This window comes from Sturnus vulgaris, chromosome 8 (genome assembly GCF_052056855.1).
Source record: "Sturnus vulgaris isolate bStuVul1 chromosome 8, bStuVul1.hap1, whole genome shotgun sequence".
Classification (NCBI taxonomy): Eukaryota; Metazoa; Chordata; class Aves; order Passeriformes; family Sturnidae; genus Sturnus; species Sturnus vulgaris.
The window spans coordinates 33,409,870-33,424,533 of NC_142250.1; the positions used below are offsets into that span (position 1 = coordinate 33,409,870).

At 39.8% G+C, this 14,664-nt stretch overlaps 1 protein-coding gene across 4 annotated transcripts in view; it reads left to right on the plus strand.

Annotated features, from left to right (window-relative positions):
• The first annotated feature begins 3,075 nt into the window (after positions 1–3,075).
• Positions 3,076–14,664, plus strand: part of WDR11 (WD repeat domain 11) — a 34,336-nt gene continuing 22,747 nt past the window's right edge. The window contains exons 1-10 of one of the 4 annotated variants that reach the window (XM_014886814.2): positions 3,076–3,229; positions 4,144–4,255; positions 7,534–7,687; positions 8,540–8,713; positions 9,774–9,960; positions 10,437–10,602; positions 10,852–10,966; positions 11,858–12,053; positions 13,092–13,195; positions 13,671–13,844. In XM_014886814.2, coding sequence (XP_014742300.1) covers positions 3,144–3,229; positions 4,144–4,255; positions 7,534–7,687; positions 8,540–8,713; positions 9,774–9,960; positions 10,437–10,602; positions 10,852–10,966; positions 11,858–12,053; positions 13,092–13,195; positions 13,671–13,844 — 1,468 coding nt within the window. In that variant the 5' untranslated portion in view covers positions 3,076–3,143. Of the gene's footprint in view, positions 3,230–4,143; positions 4,256–7,533; positions 7,688–8,539; positions 8,714–9,773; positions 9,961–10,436; positions 10,603–10,851; positions 10,967–11,857; positions 12,054–13,091; positions 13,196–13,667; positions 13,845–14,664 lie in introns of all 4 variants that reach the window. The other 3 variants (XM_014886815.2, XM_014886816.2, XM_014886813.2) reach the window with 3 other exon arrangements.

Genomic DNA, 14,664 nt, shown 5'->3' on the forward strand with positions numbered 1-14,664 from the left:
TAGCAGCCCATTATATTTACAGAAGGGTGAGAGAACAAAGTGCCTCGATGTATTTTGCATTCTTGCTTGGCAGTGGTTTAAATTCACAATAAGATGTGAAAGAGGACATCCACTTAACCACCCCCCAAAAAAAGTTAACATCTCTGAACATCCTTAGTTCACATCCATTTGCTGTGCATCAGTCTTGAGTACTCAGTGCTGGTGAGTAGCTGTGGATCAGAAGTGGAATCAGTTCATCCAGTGCACACTCTGCTTTCCCTCTGACAGCTCACATTTCTATTCCCTCCAGCTCTTCCAATGATCCTTATCACTGTTCAAATACTTTTTCCTCATCTCCTCCCTATCCCTCTGATCTTCAGTATGTATTCACCTGGATCACGCACCATGATTTTCACCCTATCTGACCCTGAAAACCACCACTCCAATTCTTTTTTTTTTTCTTTCAACCAATTGGTAGCATAGCCCTCATTTCCTCTTTGGCCTCCCTTTTTCTGGTATCTGTCCTTATCTTCAACTGCCTTAAAGTATCTATTTCCTTTAGGCATTTCACTTATTGCTTGGTTTTCTGATGTCAAGAAAACGGATGGAAAACTGTCAAGAAGAGCTTCTGTTTCTATTGTGCAATAAAAGTTTCAAAGGACCCTTCTCACAAAGCCCAAATCCAACAAAGCAAGAAAATAACCAAATTCCTCCAAAAACATGAGCAGCAGCACGTTGCCGAAGGACACAGAGTAAAACCACACCATTAGCAAAAATAACTAAAATTAATGGAGCTAGTAGCTGCTCAGGCTATTACAAAATTAATCTCCAGAGGTGCAGATCACATAGTCCTCAAACAACGACATAGCAAAGGGAACCAAAAATCTCTTTACTTCTCCAAACAGGTATTTTTCCGTTTCAAGAGTAGAGAGAGATCTTTTGGGACGAGACAGTTTCAAGAAGTAAATTCCAATGTTATGGTGACCTGCAAGTGGCAGTGAGTGATGTACAGTGCACGAAGAGCAGATTTCTTTAGAAGGTGGAAAAGGCATCAGCTGCAGGTTGTTTCTTGAGTTCCCACTTGCACAAGTTCAGTTGTGATTAGAATGAAAAGAGGGAAGAGGAGGATCAGCATTATTGCATCTTCTGTGACAAAGTGACACTGTGGCAGTATGAGAGCTCGTAGGTGGCATTACATTCTTGCCATCTCTGGCCATCTAGTGGCATCTTTTTCTCCACAAATAAACAATTACTATTATTATTTAAGAGAGAAACAAACACCCCAACAGCCCGTGTATGTTAAATAACGAGCTTGCAAGTACATAATTCTTGTCATCTTATTAATGCTATGGCACAGAAAATGTTACAGATAAAAGCTTTACAGAATCACACAATCAGGTTGGAAAATATTTTTATTATTGAGATTATTATTATTTTGAGATTATTGAGTCCAACCTCAATGCTCTGCAGCCTGGTGTGTTCCAGTCCAAATGTCCAGTGCTCCTGCACAGGGATGTGTCATCCCAGATGGCTTTTCCTAGTGTGAGTGACAGCTTGGATTTTTGTGTTTGGACTTAGTTGTTTATTAATTTTTATTTATAGACAGTGAGTTTTATAGCATTTTTAGTTAACAAGTTAAAAGTAAGAAAATGTTGGTGTATTTTGTTAGTTACAAGGTTTTTTAAGGCTTAAATATTTAATTAAAAATTAACATTTATATTATTTCTATTTTTTACTTAATGACCAAACACTCGTGACTTATAGTGTGGTACTTTTTATTCAACTAAGCTTTATTACTTAAAACTAAGAAGAAGAAGGAACAAGAAGGAAGAAAAAGATGATGTTTTAGAATATTTATTTTGTTTCACACTTATTATATTTTAAAACTTTAAATTTTAAATTTTTACTACATGAAATTACATACTGTTATTTAAATGACACGCTAGTGATTTTAATTTTATTATTTAATTTTGGAAGCCATTTCTAAGGCCTCAAGTCAAAAGCAGTGCTCTTTTGAGGGTCAGTGTTAGAGAACACAGAGAGTTTAAAACTCCTGGGCTTTAGAGTTCTAACAGGGTTTTGTCACTGAAGAGGTACTTTGGAGCAGAAATCACTACGGTGAAAAAATAATGTTCTGGCTGTCCTGCAGCATCCAAGCAGCTGGAGATGGCACAGGGAGCCCTTCTCCCAGTGAGGTGCTGCAGCCTGACAAGAAGAACAAGCATCCCTGGAGCTGCAGTCTGGCATCCCATGGCTCCTTCCAGCTCCCAGCCAGGGATGTACAAACAACACAGCAGCACCTTTATCCTTCACATCCACGGATGTACAAACGATACAGCAGCACCTTTACCCCTCACATCCATGGATGTACAAACGATACAGCAGCACTGTGTCCCTGGCCAGGGTGGCAGCTCTGTGGGTCCCTTCTGTCCCCTTCTGTGCCAAGTCCTGGGTTCCTCAGTGCAAGCCACGAAGCTGCTGAGATGGTCGCAGGGCCACAGATATGATGAGAGGTCTGGAGCATCTCTGATGAGGAGAGACTGAGGAAGTGTTTGGGCTACAGAAGACTGAGAGCGGATGCCACCAAGGCATACAAACATCTCTAAGGGGTGACACAGGATAGTGCCAGACTCTTCAGTGGTAGTGACAGGATAAGGAACAACGGCCACAAACTAAAATACAAGAATTCCACCTCAGCATGAGGAAGAATTTCGCACTGAAGGTGACAGAGCACCGGACAGCGGAACAGGGAGGGTGTGGAGTCTCCCTCTCTGCAGACATTCCCAACCCACCCGGCTTTGGTTTCGTGCCCAGCTGCCCCGGTGACCCTGCCGTGGATGATCTCCAGAGCTCCCTGACCCCTCGGACCATTCTGAGATTTGCGTATGGCCCCACACACCGCACATCCCTGCCGGGCCGGGCCGGGCAGGGCCGGGCAGGGCAGGGCCGGGCAGGGCAGGGCCGGGCAGGGCCGGGCCGAGCAGACCGGGCCGGGCAGGCGGCGGAACCGCCGTTGCGGGGCCGCGGGGCCCCGGCCGAGCCGCGAGCGGCGGCGGCGCCGAGGCGGCGCTTCCTGCGGGGCGGTGCCGGCAGGGCCCCGGGCTCGGCAGCGGCTGCCGGGGCTGGGGCGGCCCCGCCGGGCTCCGCTCCCCGCCGGCTTCGCCATGCAGCGCTTCACCGTCAACATCAAGCTGCCGGCGCGGACCCTGACGGGCGCCCTGAGCGCGCCCAACCGGGGCGCGGCGGATTGGTGAGGGCCGGGCCGCGGGCTGGGGGTCCCGGGTCCCGCGGGTCGGGCTTGGCTCTGCCCCGGCGCTGCCTCCGCCGGCCCCAGAGCCCCCGGGCAGCGCCGGGAATCGGGGCTGGGACAGCGCTGGATGCGGAGCCTGGAGAGCCCGGGAGCTGCTGCTGCCCGGGACAGGGACAGAGCCGGGACCAGCGTGGCCCAGCCCCTCCCGGCAGTGACATACGGATGCCCATTGAAGCAGGTTGAGATTAGATATGAGGAAGGAATTGTTCCCTGGGAGGGTGGGCAGGCCCTGGCTCAGGGTGCCCAGAGCAGCCGTGGCTGCCCCTGGATCTCTGTAAGTGTCCAAAGCCAGGTTGGAGCAGCCTGGGACAGTGGGAGGTGTCCCTGCCCATGGCAGGGGTGGCACTGGATGGGATTTAAGCTCCCTTCCAACCCAAACCATTCTATGATTCTGTGGTTAAATTCTCCTGAAGTCAGACAGGCCTCAGCAGATTTTCGCTGTTACTGTAATAATGGTTTACATGCTCCTTTTTTGTCTATAAATAAGTAAGCTATTGAATAAAAAAAGAGATGAAATTAATTATATCATTGCAAACATATTTCTTACCTGTGTTCTTACATCTAAAATTTGGGAATATTCTTCATTAATTCCTATGTGATGTTTTAAATTTACAGAAGAAGATTCTGAGATGGAGGCAAAGAGATGCTTTGTGGTGGCTTAGGGTTCCAGCAGACAGTGCAATATTATTTTACAATGCTTTTATGTTACTAAATAGTATTTACCATCTGATAAACATCAAATACAGTGTCTAGTAGCTTCCATTCAACTAATCAAAAAAACCTCTCATTGCTGATGTGAAAAGCTTTTGTTTTTTTTTTTTTTTACTTGTTGTTGATGCTCTGTGCTCTTCCAGGGGCTGGCAAGGTTTGATTGCCTATGGATGCCATTCCCTCGTGCTCGTGGTGGATGCCAACTCTGCTCAGACCTTGCAGGTTTTGGAAAGACACAAAGCCAGTGTTGTGAAGGTGAGGTGTACGTGGTTTATGGTATATTGCTTGGTTCTGGGGTTTATGTTATCCTTCTAACTCACTGTAAATGCTTGACATGACGTTCCACTTGATTTTAACATGAAACCTGATGTAAAATACATGTGTTTTATGTGACCTCTTTTGCAGCTAAGTCACATCTTGCATGCTGAAATTTGAGTTGAGGTTGATGGTATATCTTTCCAGAAAATATAGAATATAAAAGAATATCTGGAAACATTTGTTACTGTTACAGAACATAGATATATTTCCAGGAAAGCTGTTAACATAAAAGAGGATTTCAAATGAACATCACAAAATATCAAGTGAAGCTCTTTGCTGCTGCCCTTTCTGTTCCTCCCCGTTCTGAGAAATGCACCATTTGTCTTGGAAGTTACTTTTAAGCTTTTCCTTCTTTTCTTACCTATAGGAAAGGAGAAATGGCAGACAAAAGTGAACGTTTATTTTGTGATACAAAATGGCTAAAATTTTAGTTTAAGTGTAGGGTACCTGTGCTTTCCTTTGAAGGTTCCTGTCTTGAAATTGCAGAGTTTGACTTTGAGTAGAGAGTGGAACAGGATGTATTTCTTTGATTCATCATTTCTTTGATTATGGACTATGACAGATTGACTTAGGGTTTGAGGATTGTTTTGCTGGCAGATGTGTTTGATGGTCCTTGGCACAAGTGCTGTATTTATTAGAAGGCAGTCAATACTTTATGAAGAATAATAGAGTCTTAGGTAGAGGAGTTTTGGTGGGATCTTTTTGTAGCAGAAGGAAAAGGTTGAATGTGCCTTCTGCTTTAACATTTTCATTTAGCTTAGGTAACAGATTGTAGCAAAAATAGTTTTTGATCTATGCAGTGATAACATTTTAATGAGTTTTGGTTACATTTAATAGGAAACCAAGTGCTGACGTCCAATAATTTATAGGATAATTTTTCAAAGCCACTACCTGAAGTTTTATGAACAGAAGTAGACTATAAGAAAATGGCTGATTTATGAGGTGGAAGAATGAAAAAAAAAATCCCTTGTATGTTAAGAAATAGGCATTATATAATAAATTATTCTGAGGCCATGATCATTGCAGATATTTTTACCTCTCTTAAGAAATTTTCTTCAATTCTTAGATTAGTTTTTTTAAGGAGTTTGTAAATGCTAAGAGCATAAATAAGCTGGAGTGGCTGTATAAGTCTAACTTAAACTCCTTGTAGTAGAGGTTCACACCAGCAAACTCAGTCCACTGCAGATCTTCTCCCCAAAAACCTGTGCCTCAGTTCAGAAAAATTCCAAAACATACCACATCTGTTATGAAAAAAACATAGAAGAAAGCAATTGTCTCATAATCCTTTTGCAGTCCATTTTGCTATTTTCCTTTAAATGCATCCTCCCCTTTGGCTGTTGTAACTATGTCTGGAATAGGCAATAGCTTCCCTGAAAATGGATCCATCTTAGTTGTGCATCTGTCCAAAAGATATTTCTGGGGGACTGATGACTTTTGTCTGGAGTGGATTATATCTGATTTTACCTTTACAAAGAGTATTGAAAGCATGCTTTTATGGAAGAACATCTAATGACAAGAGAAGTTTTTTGATCCATATTAAGAATGAGAGGATTGAAATGACCTCTGTGTCATTTTTGATGCATTAATAAACAGTGATAATAAGGCTTTATGAATGAGATGGTATGGATTGTGAAAATTAAAAAAAGTCACCTCTGGTTCATGTTCCTGACTGATGTTGTATTTTGAAGTCAAGTAGACAGTGACTGTTACAAAATAATATCTTTTAGCAGAAGATCAGGTCCTGTGTGGGGACTTCTTGGATCAGTAGGACTGCAGAGAGGAAAGAGATTCATCGTGTGGGAGCACCACATGGGCTCTGGTTAGGGTTGGCCATGTAAAAATCTCCTTTTTTGTTGTTTTTAACTTGGTGACAACTCCTCCCTTGAGAAAGGATGTTTTCCTGACTTGGAATTTGCTTTGCAGTAATATACATTTAACTGAGAAATAAATAGCTTTGTAGGTTTTACAATTACAGTTACACAGCCACCTGCAGATATCCTCAGGGATAGTTCTTTCTTGAACAGCAGGGAAGCAGGAATTGCAAAAACCAAATTTGTAGGTAGAGGAGAGTCTCTCAAGAATTCATTGTGATTCTGGTGGAAACATGCTTTGAGTTTATAGCTAGAGATTGTGTGCTGTGCATGTGTCACATTTGTTTAATTTATTCAGCTGCTTTGTGAGACACATCCTGCTCACACCTCTGAGAGGAGCAGTACAAAGGTGCCAGCAGGGCTCTGAATGCTGCTGTAAATGTGATTCATGGTATAAAGTCAGTGGTGCCCAATGATAATCCTGTCTCAGTTTTTAAATGTCACATTTTCAGTATCTGCACAAAGTCCTGTGTTTGCTTCTGTGACAGGCAGTGACAGCACACAAGGTGGAATTTTTGTAGCAGGTGAATTCCCATTAGTTTAGCAATAATGTTTCTCTATTCTGCCAGTTTCTGCAGTCTCTCCTGGGGCAGAAGTTCACCTTAAAGCAGGTAGCAAAAACATCTCCCTGTGGGATAGGTAAGGAAGAAATCACTGTTATCCATCCCCTTGTAATCTGGGAGTTGTAGGCAGAGTGTTTCAGATTTCAAGACACAGATTTCTCATAAGTATTACCAATTTACAAGCCTGTGCAGATTGAAATCCCAAACTGGAAAGTGGTACCTGGAAATCAGTAATGGCAATGTGTTGAAAATAACCAAAAAAGTAGCAAATGTCAGCAATAACTTGCTTTTGTTTTGTTATGAGACAACGCATAAATTGAAGACTAACCTTCCTTCCTCACCAGTACCACAATATATTTGTCAGATTAGGAAAATTATATGTTATAGGATGTGTATAAAAATTGAATGATAATTTTGCAGCTTTCATTTGTTTGGAAGTCAATGTGTTTAGGTTTGTGGATGCCCACAGAACCTTAAACATTGTCATTTGGTTTCCTCTAAATATTTGAGGGAATTCTCTGTATACATGGTGTATATTGTTGTAGTTACCTTCAGGAACAAGGTTTGTTGATTTATAAAATTGAGAATATCATCCATGCAGTCGTGCAGCACAGTGCTGACCTGCCTTACACAATGCTGGTGGCTTAGAGCTGTGTTAGAGGTGCTGTTGGCATTAACTATTACTGTGCTTTTTTATCGAGTTCATTATCTGAAAAGTATGACCTATGGTGTCTGTGCCATATATTTGTCTCCTTTAACCAATTCCCATCTGTATTTTCAGGTGAAATGGGCTAAGGAAAATTACCACCACAATATTGGCTCTCCATATTCCTTACGTTTGGCTTCTGCTGATGCCACAGGGAAAATCATTGTGTGGGATGTGGCAACAGGAACAGCTCGCTGTGAAATCCAGGAGCATTCAAAGCCCATCCAAGGTAATGGCAGTGCCTGATGTTTATATGGGAGTTATTTTATGGAGCTTTGTGTACAAATCCATCACCTGCCTTTTATAAACTGTGCTCACTTCTGACAGGGAATTTTCCTGTTGGGATTACCAGCCCTCTGTATGTTTGCTTGTTCATTTTATGAGGAAATGTAAGATTTACTGTCCCCCAGAGGAATGCTGTGAGATTTAATTCATTATGGTGATGTTTTCCTGTGACAAAAAGGTAGAATCTATTTTTATGAATGTTATTGATTGAAATAATAACATTTACTATGTCAAGTACATCTTCCTGCTCTTCAGCTGGAGCTGAGTTTTTTTGGGGCATTTCAGCTATTTTAAAAATTTGTGATGATGCTTATGTTATACCTGGTGGGCTTTTAAAATCTGTTATATAAAAGTCCTCTTATGAAATTAGGTTTTTGGTTTATGTTTTTATTCTGTTTTATAAATCCTGTGAAAGAAAATGCAACATTTGGAATCTGTTACTGTTGAAAATTTGTTTATTGACTACAATTCATTTTAGTTTTATTACTTTTTATTTGTGTGTGCATTATAAATTGGGTTTTATTTACTTCTGACACCGATTCACTGAAGGTTTGAAGAAGTTCTGACCGTGCTATTTGAAGATTTCCACAGTTTTTCAGACCAAATGAAACCTTTTATTTTCTATAAAACCAGGGAAAGCTCTTACCAGCTCTGAAAGAGCTGGGTGTTACACTGTTTCATTTTACTCTTAAGCTTAAGACTGATTAAAAGGTTTTAGAATAGAGAAGACATTTGTGTCCAGATCCAAACTGATACCATCCCAAATATGAATTTTCTTCCCTATTTCTTTTGACAGACATGCAATGGCTATGGAATCAAGATGCTTCCAGAGATTTACTGCTTGCAGTGCACCCACCAAATTATATTGTACTGTGGAATGCTGACACGGGCACCAAACTTTGGAAGAAAAGTTATGCTGAAAATATCCTGTCTTTTTCATTTGACCCCTTTGATCCCTCACATTTAGCTTGTAAGTTTATATGTCTAAAACAGTGGGGCCTGGGGATGTGTGACCAGGAAAATTGTTAAACTGGAATGTAAATGTTGAGATTAAAAGTAATGGATTGGAGAGAGTAATGTCAGAAATGCCAATAAGAAATCAGAAAGCAAAGACAGGGAGCCTTTGGCCAGTGTGGAATCTTATTTCAGAAAGTGCTGTTGTGTGGGGAGGGGGAAAGCAGGCACCAGTGGAGAAATTAGAGATTTAGAGATTTAAGAAGAAATATTTGAACCTTTACAAAAGGAAGTGTGAAGTGTGTAGAGGGAGCTGGACAAAGCCAAGGAGAGAGAGCCCTGTGAAATTAAATGTAAAAGGCTATAAAGGGATGGGTGCTGAGGGAGAAGCCACTGAAATAAGAAGACTAAGAATAAATTTTATTTTCAACAGAAGGGACTTCAGAGGACTCAGTGTGAGATCAGTACCAGAAGTGATTCAGATGTCAAGGGGAATGTTGTGCAGATTTATTAATTTTAGCAGAAAGAAACTGAGAGAAATAGGAGAGTCACCATTTTATTCTTGAATTTAGCTTCATCACTGCTGATTTATAATGAGACAATGCAGTTCCCAGCCTTTGTAGTTTGGGGATATTTTATCTACAATATCATTCACCCTTCTATAAACACTTCAGCTGTACAGCTGAGCTTTGTGCTGCAACATAAAAAACGTGAATTAATGATTATTTGAGGATTGCTGTGCATGAGAATGAAAAATGGTGATACAGTCAGTGTGTATTCTGTCTTCTATTTGCATTGTGAATCTTAAAGAAAAACGGTTGGTGAGAGAGAATAACTGAGCTTCTGCCAGTAATACAGTAATTTTTAATATGAACTTAATTTTGAAAATTTGAGTTTTTTGGATATTAATTGATTTTAATGGACCATCTGCTGCTCTTTGGGTTGTCTAGAATTAGGAGTTTTCTATCTGATACAGTACTATCAAAGTTATTAGCATTTCTCCTCACCAAAATGTCATGAAAATGGAATGCCACAATCAAATTGCAGACTGAGTTGTGCTATTTTTCTTATTCCAGTGCTCACCAGTGAAGGAATAGTGTTCATCTCTGACTTCTCCCCTTCCAAAGCTCCTGCCAGCTCAGGGAAGAAAGTTTACATCTCCAGTCCCCATTCCAGTCCTTCTCACAACAAGCTGGCTGCTGCTACAGGGGCCAAAAAGGCCCTTGATAAAGTAAAAATCCTAATCAGTAATGAAAAACCAAGGTAGGTTGCAAATATTTCTTCTCAGATAATGCTTTGTGTACCTGACTTTATCAAAGTACTTAGGGTAAAGCCTGTAATGGCATATACACAACAATATAAAAGTTGAAGCAAGCAGTGTGTCTAAGGAGAATTTCCCATGAATGCCAGTAAATGTCAGGGCAGCCAGCACTGTTCCTAAGTGAATTGCTTTGAATTTGAGATGTGCAAGAATTGCACTTGTTCCATTTGAATGAAGTGCAATTTTTAAAATTACTCTGTAATCTTATTTAGACAAAATTCAACAGAATGTGTTTTTGGAAGTCAGTGATGCCTTGCACTGCTCTGACAGATAAATGGAAATCTGCAGTTGCCTTGTGAAAATAGAGGTTATTTGAAAAAATGCAGTTGCAGGAAAAATGAAACTGTTAATTTTCTTTTCAACTTAACTTATTTGAACATCGGCACAACCTAATAAAAGTTCATGTCTGATTTTACAGTGCTGAATCTGTAACACTCAATGACTGTCTTCAGTTGTCATATTTGCCTTCCAAAAGAAACTACATGCTCTTGCTGTATCCCAGGGAAATTCTCATTCTTGACTTGGAAGTGAATCAGACAGTGGGTGTGATTGCCATTGAAAGGACAGGGGTGCCTTTCATACAGGTGAGGAAGATTTGATTTGGTTTCATCATCGTAACAAACAATTCAATCAAAACTTTTCAGTTGCTTTTATAAATTAATTGACTTCCTTAGTCACAGATCCTGTAGCTGTAGAAATTCATGGAAGTGTTGCCTCAATGATAACATTTTTAATGATTATTTAAACATCAGGAATTGTAGGCTCCCTTGCAAGTGTCCTTTGCAGAGGGTAAGATTTTGAATATGCAGTCTAACAGCCATCTCTCTGCCCAGGTAATCCCCTGTTTTCAGAGGGATGGGTTGTTTTGCCTACATGAAAATGGTTGTATCACATTAAGGGTCCGCAGATCCAACTGCAGCATCACTGCAACTCCAAATGAGGAGCCAGGTGAGTTTGGCATCAAAGATGTCCAGAAATGAACTTTGATGCATTTTAATTAATAATTTAACACAAGTAATGACCAGCATGCATCATACAGGATGGTGAATCTAGTGCCCTTCTAGTGTTTTCTTTCTTATATGTTGAATTTGAATTTAAATTTATGCTGTGTTTTTCCAAAACAAATTCACAAAGTTTTTAATTCCCTGATATTAAGTGTGAAATAGATTAAATGGATATCCTGAATACCCTTTTATTACTAAATAATACTTAAATTTGTAAGTGGCTTAACAGTCACATACACAATAATGTTTTAAATAAAATATTAGTGTGTCCTTTTTGTCTTTAAGAAAAAACATTTATTAGACAAACACAAGATTTTTGGAAGCAATTTGGTCAATTTAGACCTAAAATATGGGCTTAAATTTAGATTAAAATCTGAATTATTAAACTTCTGTCTCATGAAATGTTACTAAAAATGGTCTTCTAAATCTAGTTGTAGAGACTGGAAAAAAGGGAAAACATAGTGAGTTTTGTTTGTTCATTTTGGTTTGGGCAGCTTGCTGTTTTCTAGTGAGTACATTACTGGCCTCCAAGTTAACCTATAAACCTGGAGTTTTGGATTGTGGAGAGCAGACTCAGGTTCTGCCCAGCTATGAAACAGTTATTGTTTTAGGTTTTGCAAGATTCACATGGAATAATATATTACAAAGGCAAAGTTACATTTTGGAGAACTTTCCAGAGCTCTGTTGTGTACAGCAAGATCAAGAGTGTGTTGTTGATTGCACAGGAAGCACCTGGATTTCAGTCAAAGTGCTCAGCCATGCTTCACATTTCCCTCTGTTGGTTCACATGCTGTGTTTTTCACTCTGTTTCTTCTCGGGGCTGTTGGTGTTCCAGATCCAGAGCCAGTTCAGGAGCTGGTTTATGATTTAAGAAGTCAGTGTGATGCCATCAGGGTGACCAAAACAGTTCGACCCTTCAGCATGGTGTGCTGCCCAGTGAATGAGAATGCTGCAGCTCTCATAGTCAGTGATGGCAGGGTGATGATCTGGGAATTAAAATCCAGCATTTCTGGCAGAAATGTGCGGAACAGGTAATGGGATTTACTTTTCTTGCCAAAGTTCCTTTTTTTCCAAGTGGTGTTCAGTATTTCATTGTATTTTAAAGGCAGCCTGGAAGTGTTTCATGTGTGTTTCATGTGCTCTACACGTGTGTGAGTGAAGGAGGAACAAACTGTGTCATCCAGATAGATCACTTCCCTTTCTTTGAGGAAGTGCAGGAAATGTGTACACTCTTTTTTTTCTTTTTTTTTTTTTTTTGAGGCAGTTCCATCCTGACTGTCTGGACTAAATAAAGAAAAGATAGAATGACTATTCACTTTATTTTGTGGGAGCATTTTCCTCTCATTTGTCTTTCTTCAGACCATATAATTTTCTTTAAGAATGCATCCCTCACTTAAAATCATATGTAAGGACCAAAGAGGTCTGTAAAGAGCTACACTTTTAGTAGGGGAATGGCTTTCTGCTGGATTTGTGTGAATTTGACACTGAGCAATAGGGGTTGCACAGCAGGTGACTGGAATATGGTGGTATAAACAATATTTTTATATACAGAGCTTTTAGAATTTTAGATTTGGAGCAGTCTCTCCAAATACTGTGTGAAGTGATACAGTGCTTTGAACAGTCAATGTATTGAGGTTGGTCTGCTGCAATAACCCTTTAAAGTACTATGGAATAGAATAAATAACTTACTGCAATAAAAGAAATAGAATTCTTTTAAATGTCAGTAGTACCAGATTTTCAGCATAGATCAGAGATTTAGTATTTTTATTCTCTGTGTTCCCAAAAGTAGTGCTGGGTGGATTCCTTGTGCTGCATATCGAGGAAAGCTGTTTAGAATCCAAATGTTCTTTATTTTTACTTCTTCTCTTCTTAAGAGTTATTTCTAAAACATTGATCTTTGCCAGGAAAAATGTGTTATTATAAGAGCCAGGTAGGTGTCTGCTCTTTGCTGATGACACAGAGCTGCCCCAGGCAGCAGGACACAGCTGCCAAGGCTGCAGGGGCTGTTGGAGTCCCTTGGGGATGGAGATTGTCCTTGCATGAGGAACTTGTTCCCATTTCTTTTGCAGCAGTTCAAGTGCATCACCTCTGTATTCCCCAGTCTCCTTCTGTGGAATCCCTGTAGGAGCACTCCAGAATAAACTTCCAGACCTCTCATTAGACAACATGATTGGTAAGATATTTCTTTCCTTGATACTACTGCTACTAAATTCTCCTGGTTTTGAATCGTTGTACATCTTATCTTAAGAACTTAAGGTATTTGTTACAATTATTTTCTAATAGGAACTCCTAAAAGAAGAATTCCTCTTTGCTAAAGAAATTATCAGATGAATCCTCTTGAGGATTTTATGTTGAGGACCAGTGTTCCAAGATAATTTTCTTTGAGGAAAAAATGTATTTTAAAATGGAATTTGGACAAAAGCTTTGATTTTTTTTTTGTTACTAACCTTAGAAGCCAATTTATCTGATATATCTCCTTATGAAATCTAGACAGTCTAGACAGAAAAGTTTCATCATACAAAGCTCAAGAGGAAGAAATGTGTCTTATGCATTGATTGTAATTTTTTATCGTATACATTTGTCTGAAAACTTTTTATAACGTCTCCAATTAAAATTTCATGCTAACAAAAGCTTTCACTTTTAAGCAGGGCAAGGTGCAAGCGCTGGAGAAGAGTTAAGGAATTCATTTCTGCAGGAAGTGCACCTCAAATTCCTGCTGACAGGACTCCTGTCCGGGCTGCCCCTGCCTCCCTTCGCCATCCGCATGTGCCCGCCCCTCACAACCAAAAACATCAAACACTACGAGCCCATCCTCGCTGTCGGTGGGTGCCTTGAGCAGGTTGTCATTGCTCTGGAAAGAATAAATCCTCTATTAAATGCAAGTTACTGGTACAGGAAAGAAAAACTATCCCTTGATCCTGTGTGATTTATTGTAGATAGTGACACTTGTAGTGCTTTGGTTCTGAGTCTTTGGATTCTTTTCTTCTTTCCTGCCTTGGGTTTAAGCAATGCTACCTGAAAAATGCAGTATAGTAGCAAGTTTTTATTTATCCTGTTATTTACTGTGATGTTGGTCTGCTGATATACTCAGCATTTTACAGTCATTCTGAATGTCAAGAAATAGGGATTTCTGCAGCTCTGCATTCCTAGAAAAAATGAACTTTACAGAGACTTTATTTTTGCTCTGATATGAATTTATAAAATTACACTTGCAGCACGTTATTTTTTCTGGATTAATCTATTTTATCTTACCACAAATGTAGTTAAACTCATCTAGCTATTAGAATAGTTGCCAGTGAGCACCTGATGTATTTATTAACTTGGAATTTTCCCTATTTAAAGCTGATTTTTCTGGCATCCTATTTCAGAGCTGTGCTCTAAACCATAGGCAGTCCATCATGACATGATGTGATGCTGCTAAAATGTAACTTGTGGTTTTCCATGAGCTGCAGCTGGTAAAAAAGGTGAAATATAAAGATTAGAAAACAAATAGGTGTAGAGTGCATTTACAGCAAGGTCTTTTTAAACTTAACATACTTGAATGGCTCGTTGTATTTCATAAAGTTGATATGAATATAAAGAAGTGTCTAATGGAAATTCGTAAGTTTCAGTATTTCAAAAGGTTTTTGGTGTAATTGAAAC